This window comes from Nycticebus coucang, chromosome 18, assembly GCF_027406575.1.
Source record: "Nycticebus coucang isolate mNycCou1 chromosome 18, mNycCou1.pri, whole genome shotgun sequence".
Classification (NCBI taxonomy): Eukaryota; Metazoa; Chordata; class Mammalia; order Primates; family Lorisidae; genus Nycticebus; species Nycticebus coucang.
Window position 1 is genome coordinate 34,643,783 of NC_069797.1, and position 6,000 is coordinate 34,649,782.

The 6,000-nt window shown below is 44.3% G+C and overlaps 1 protein-coding gene across 5 annotated transcripts in view; it reads right to left on the reverse strand.

The window, feature by feature from the left end:
• The window catches only part of LOC128571282 (U3 small nucleolar RNA-associated protein 6 homolog), a 55,670-nt gene extending 50,315 nt beyond the window's left edge, over positions 1 to 5,355 (reverse strand). For all 5 annotated transcript variants that reach the window (XR_008375725.1, XR_008375726.1, XM_053571036.1 and 2 more), the window contains exons 1-2: positions 5,176 to 5,355; positions 2,746 to 2,830 (exon numbers count right to left, since the gene is read on the reverse strand). Coding sequence is in view for 3 of the 5 variants with exons in the window: in XM_053571036.1 (XP_053427011.1) it covers positions 2,746 to 2,830; positions 5,176 to 5,267 (177 nt within the window). In the remaining 2 variants the exon portion in view is untranslated. The remainder of the gene's footprint in view (positions 1 to 2,745; positions 2,831 to 5,175) is intronic.
• Between the last annotated feature and the right edge of the window lie 645 nt (positions 5,356 to 6,000).

Genomic DNA, 6,000 nt, shown 5'->3' on the forward strand with positions numbered 1-6,000 from the left:
GCACTCTGAGAGGCAAAGGTTGGTGGATTGCTTGAGCTCAGGAGTTCAAGACCAGCCTGAGCAAGAGCAACACCCAGTCTCAATGAAAAATAGAAAAGCTAGGGCAGTGCCTGTGGCTCAGTGAGTAGTGCGCCAATCCCATATTCAAGGGTGGTGGGGTCGAACCCTGCCACAGCCAAACTGCAACAAAAAAAAAGTTGGGTGTTGTGGCGGGTGCCTGTAGTCCCGGCTACTCAGGAGGCTGAGGCAAGAGAATCGCCTAAGCCCAATTGCTGGAGGTTGCTGTGAGCTGTGACACCACAGTACTCTACCAAGGGTGACAAAGTGATACTCTGTCTCTAAAAAAAAAAAAAAGAAAGAAAGAAAAATAGAAAAGCTAGCCAGGCATCGTGGCAGATGCCTATAGTCCCAGCTACTCAGGAGGCTTAGGCAAGAGGATCACTTGAGTCCAAGAGATTGAGATTGCTGTGAGCTAAGGTGAGGCTATGGCACTCTAGCCTAGGCAGCGGAGTGTGACTCTGTCTCAATCAACCAATCAATCAATAAAATACCACTTATGTCAAAGCGTATTTATAGGTGTATGCAGGCAGGCAGATATATATGCAAGATTCTGTTTGTGTGTATTTTTAATATACCTACTTCATTTATACTCTCTAAAACTAAACAAATTGGTTCGGCACCCATAGCTCAGAGGGTTAGGGTGTCGGCCACATGCACCAGGGCTGGTGGGTTTAAACCCAGCCAAAGCCTGCTAAGCAACAATGACAACAACAAAAAAATAGCCAGGTTGGGCGGCACCTGTGGCTCAGTCGGTAGGGTGCCGGCCCCATATACCAAGGATGGCGGGTTCAAACCCGAACCCCGGCCCTACAACCAAAAAATAGCCGGGCGTTGTGGCGGGCGCCTGTAGTCTCGGCTACTCGGGAGGCTGAGGCAAGAGAATTGCTTAAGCCCAGGAGTTGGAGGTTGCTGTGAGCTGTGTGAGGCCACAGCACTCTACCGAGGACCATAAAGTGAGACTCTGTCTCTACAAAAAAAAAAAAATAGCCAGGTATTGTGACAGGCACCTATAGTCCCAGCTACTTGGGAGGCTGAGGCAAGAGAATCGCTTAAGCCCAAGAATTTAAGGTTGCTATTAGCTGTGACACCACAGCACTCTACCAAGGGCAACATAGTAAAACTCTGTCTCAAAAATAAACAAATAAATAAAACTAATTAACTTGATCCACAGGTAGCTCTTCAAATACTGAAGATGAAACCATTTACCACTTCTCAAGTTTGTTAAGGTTAAACATCTCTAGTTCTTTCAATGACAAGGAAAACAAGGTTTCCATCCTAGCTGCCCTCCAACCTCAATATCCTTCTTAAAAAGTAGTCTTACACCTAATGTAACACTCCAGAGAAGGACTGATAAGTGCAAAACACTTCGTTTCAAATCATCATCTTCTGAGAGTATACTCTTTTCAAGGTCCTCTGCTCAGCTAATTTACCTTTCACCCTGCTTTTGTTAATATAGTCAGATTATATTTTGACATGATATGCTTGTGGCCCATACTGAATTAGCAATCTTCTATGAGCCCTAAGATCTCTTCCAAAAAACAAGATTTTCAGTCAAGGTTCATATATCATTTATTCAACTTGAAACTTCTAGTTTTCGTAAACATTTCACCTTGTGGTTGGTTCTTTCTGAATCCTGATTCCGCCATCCAACCTATTAGCTATCCCTCCCATCTGAGAAGTACTCTGCCATGTATAGTATCTTCCCTCAAACCTTCCACGCGTTAGAAGATGCAATAATCTTCAGTACATCTCTTTCCAAGTTGACAGACTTAAGATATACAAGTGTTAACTTTCCAACTATAAGCTACCAACAAATTCACACTCCTCTACCCTGCCCATCAAGAGACAGATCTCTTGCTGAAATCTTGATACACACTGTGTCTCTAGCATCTCTGATCTGCTAAACTAAACAGAAGGGAAAAAAGAGAAAAGGAGAGAGGTGGTAGAAGGGAAGGAGGGGAACAGAGAAGGGGAAAGAGGAGAGAGGGGAGGGAAAGAAAGAAAAGTTCAATTTGGCAAGAACTAAAGCCTTAATGGAGCAATGCTACTCCCAATGAACACCTCTACTCCTGTTCAAAAATACCTGTCTAATCAAGAATTCTGTAATTTTGGTTTTTAGAGGGTTTTTTTGAAACAGAGTTTCATTATGTCACCCTCAGTAGAGTGCTGTGGCATTACAATTCACAGCAACCTCAAATTCTTGGGCTTAAGCAATCCTCTTGCCTCAGCCTCCCAAGTAGCTGGGACTACAGGCACCCACCACATTGCCTGGCTATTTTTTTGTTGTTGTTATTGCAGCTGTCATTGTTGTTTAGCTGGCCCAGGCCAGGTTCGAACCCATCAGCCTCTGTGTATGTGGGTGGCTCCCTACCCACCGAGCTATGGGCACACTGCCCAACCTCAAACTCTTGGGCTTAAGCGATTCTCTTGCCTCAGCCTCCCAAGTAGCTGGGACTACAGGCACCTGCCACATTGGGTTTTTTGTTGTAGTTGTCATTGTCGTTTAGCAGGCCCAGCTGGGTTAGAACTCGCCAGCCCCAGTGTATGGGGCCAGGGACCTAACCACTGAACTACAGGCACCAAGCCCAATTCTGCAATTTTGAAGAAAATTGATATTAAGTTCATCATTCTGTAACTGATTTAAAATTTGTAAGGGGATGAAAAATAATGAAATCATTCACTTACTTGAACATAATTGATGAAGTCTTCCTTGAAAAGGGCTCTTCTCTGTATTTTGTATTCCAGATCAGAAGCCTTCTTAATGATAGCTCTGAAGAGAAAGTCATTTTAACTGTAACACTTGAAAAGATCAAAAGTTAAATCACTTTTTTTAATTTTGAATATATTTAAAACACATTATTTACCAAATCATAATTCCCAAATACAACTACCATAAGCAAGTACTCTCTTAACATGATTACACCTGTTTTTTTTTTTTTTTGAGAGTCTCACTTTGTTGCCCACAGTATTCCATGACATCATATCCACAGTATGCAATGACATCGTATCTCACAGCAACCTCAAACTCTTGGGCTCAAGCAATTCGCTTGCCTCAGCCTCCCAAGTAGCTAAGACTATAGCGCCCACCACAACAGCCAGCTATTTTTAGAGACGGGGTCTCGCTCTAGGCTGGTCTCAAATTCGTGAATTCAGGCGATCCACTCTCCTTGGCCTCCCAGAGTGCTGAGATTACAGGCATGAGTCACCACATCCAGCCTTTACACCTGTATTCTAAAGGGCATCACAACATACTGTTAAACTTTCAGGAAATTTTTTTTTCTGAGACAGAGACTCACTCTGTGCCCTGGTTGTGAGGCACCACCCACAACTCCCAGCTGGTTTTGTTTTATTTTTTCTATTTTTACTAGAGACAGGGTCTTACTTTTGCTCAGGTTGGTCTCCACCTCCTGAGCTCAGGAAATCTACTTGCCTCATGTTCCCAGAATACTAGGATTACAGGTGTGAGCCACCACATTGGCCAGGAAAATCATCGTACTCAACTGCCAGGACCACCTGACGTTCCCACCAGCAAAGAAAATTATGTTAAATATTTTACATTTTATGTATGGTATAAATAAAGATTTCTTTTTCTCCAAATTCAGGTCACTTAGGTTTTACTAATCGAATCTCTTTCCTAAATTCCTGTCATTTCTGAGCCTTCAACATGCAAATTAAAAAACAAAAAATCTAAGACCGGGCTCAGTGGTTCATGCCTAGAATCCTAGCACTTCAGAAAGCCAAGGCAGTAGGACTGCTTGAGATCAGGAGTGCAAGACCATCCTGAGCAAGAGCAAGATCTCTGTCTCTACAAAACACAGGAAAAATGGTGGGGTGTTGTGGCATGCACCTCTATCAGAAAGCATGAGGCACAAGGATCACTTCAGCCCAAGAGTTTGATGCTGCAGGGAGCTATAATAACCCACCCCACTCTAGCCCAGATAACAGAGCAAGACTCTGTCCCAAAAAAAAATAAAATAAAATAAAAAACTAAATTGTTTCTACCTAAAAAGGCTTATTGCTGGGCAGCGCCTGTGGCTCAGTGAGTAGGGCCCTAGCCCCATGTACAGAGGGTGGCAGGAACCTTGCCCCAGCCAAACTGCAACAAAAAATAGCCAGGCATTGTGGCAGATGGCTCTAGTCCCAGCTACTGGGAGGCTGAGGCAAGAGAATCACCTAAGCCCAAGAGCTGGAGGTTGCTGTGAGCTGTGACGTCACAGCACTCTACGGAGGGTGACAAAATAAAACTGTCTCTAAAAAAAAAGAAAGAAAGAAAAGAAAATTTAATGCAAGATGTGCAAGATAACTATCTTTAGTAATGGTAACGATAACATTTACTGAGCACTAAGAGTCCACACTGCTATAATCTGTTTTCATTAACAAAAATTTACTCTGAGACTTCCATAGTAAACATGACTACATTCACAATCACTGTTAAACAGAGAAATAGTCACAGAAAAATATAAAACTACCAAAATAATTAGTGTTATGTTGCCCAGACTAGATTGGAACTCCTAGGCTCAAGAGAACCCTACCACCTCAGCCTCCAAAAGAGCTGGGACTACAGAGCCATGCCACTGTGCCTGCAAACGTAATTAATTGTAACAAATCACTGAATCCCTACTCCCTGCCAGGCGTTGTGGCTAGGCTCTGGGGCAGCATGTAACAGTGAATTAAATGGTCCCCAACTTCAAACCTTCTTAGGAAGATTTACCCACTCCTCCGGGCTCCGGCGACACTCTGCTCCCATCTTTACAAGAGAATACACTATAGCAACCAATGTACAATAATCAGAATGTTTAAAACGTGTCTCCCACACCAAAGTGCCCCGTTAGCTCCTGATAGGCAGGTATCCCCGTTTTATCTCCTTTTATAGCCGCAAGACCTGTTTCCATTAACAATTGTCGGTATGTTTGGTAGTGAACAGACGAATAGATCACCTTGTAATGCGTGAGAAATTAATTCTGGGTATCATCAATACCCGGTAATAGGCTTCCGCGATGTCGGAAAAAATAAAACACAATTCCAGTGTCCCCACCTTTGCTCCCCGCCACACGCTCCTCAACACCCCTCAGCCCGCCCCGGCTCTTCCTCTACCCATCATCAGCACTCTCTCACTTAATCTCCGCGCGACTGAACAGTCCAATGCGCTCTAGCTGTTCCAATTCGGGGAGTCGATCTTCTAGACGTTCCTGAATTATCTCCGCCATGAGGTCCGAATTCTACCACGCGGAACGGAGCCTCGCAACACCCGACACGCGCCGCAACACTCCACGCTTCCCACACCGAGATCCAGCCGGTGGGCCCGCACCTAGTGACGTAACTTGCTCCTAGCTCCCGCCTCTTCCGCTTCCGGCGCCCCCGTGTATAGGGTTGGCCGTCTGGCTTTTTCGATCGCTGTCACCTCCCTGTGGCTGACAGTGGGATTGCAGCGAGAACGGCTCCTGATCTCCAGCAGGAGGACTCGAGCGGATCGGAGGGAAGGGGCGGGGCGGGATAAGACGCGAGCGCGGAGACTTGGACCTGGATCAGAAAAAGCGCCCAAGGGAGTAGAGAGGTTACTTGAAAACAGTATAAAATGCGTTTTCTGCAGAAAGATACCTACTTTGATTGTGGTCTCATCTCATGTCCTCTCTTTCCAACACCAAGAAACAAACAAACAAAAAAAAAGCAAACGAGGAAGGATATTATATAATTAAACACTTCAAAAAATCAGACGCAAAACTATTAGGGGCACTAACGCTCGCCAGGCCATCCAAAACGCTTATTATTAGCATTTCGCTAGATTTTGTAAACCGGTGTCATAAATCTGAGTATTTCACGTGCCGATTAGAATCTCTGATTGGCTCATTAATTTTGAAAGAGGGAGAAATGTTTATTATGTAAATAATAACCCTGGTATTGTAGACAAGGTCTTTGAAAATAGATGTCCCCAGGTGGGTA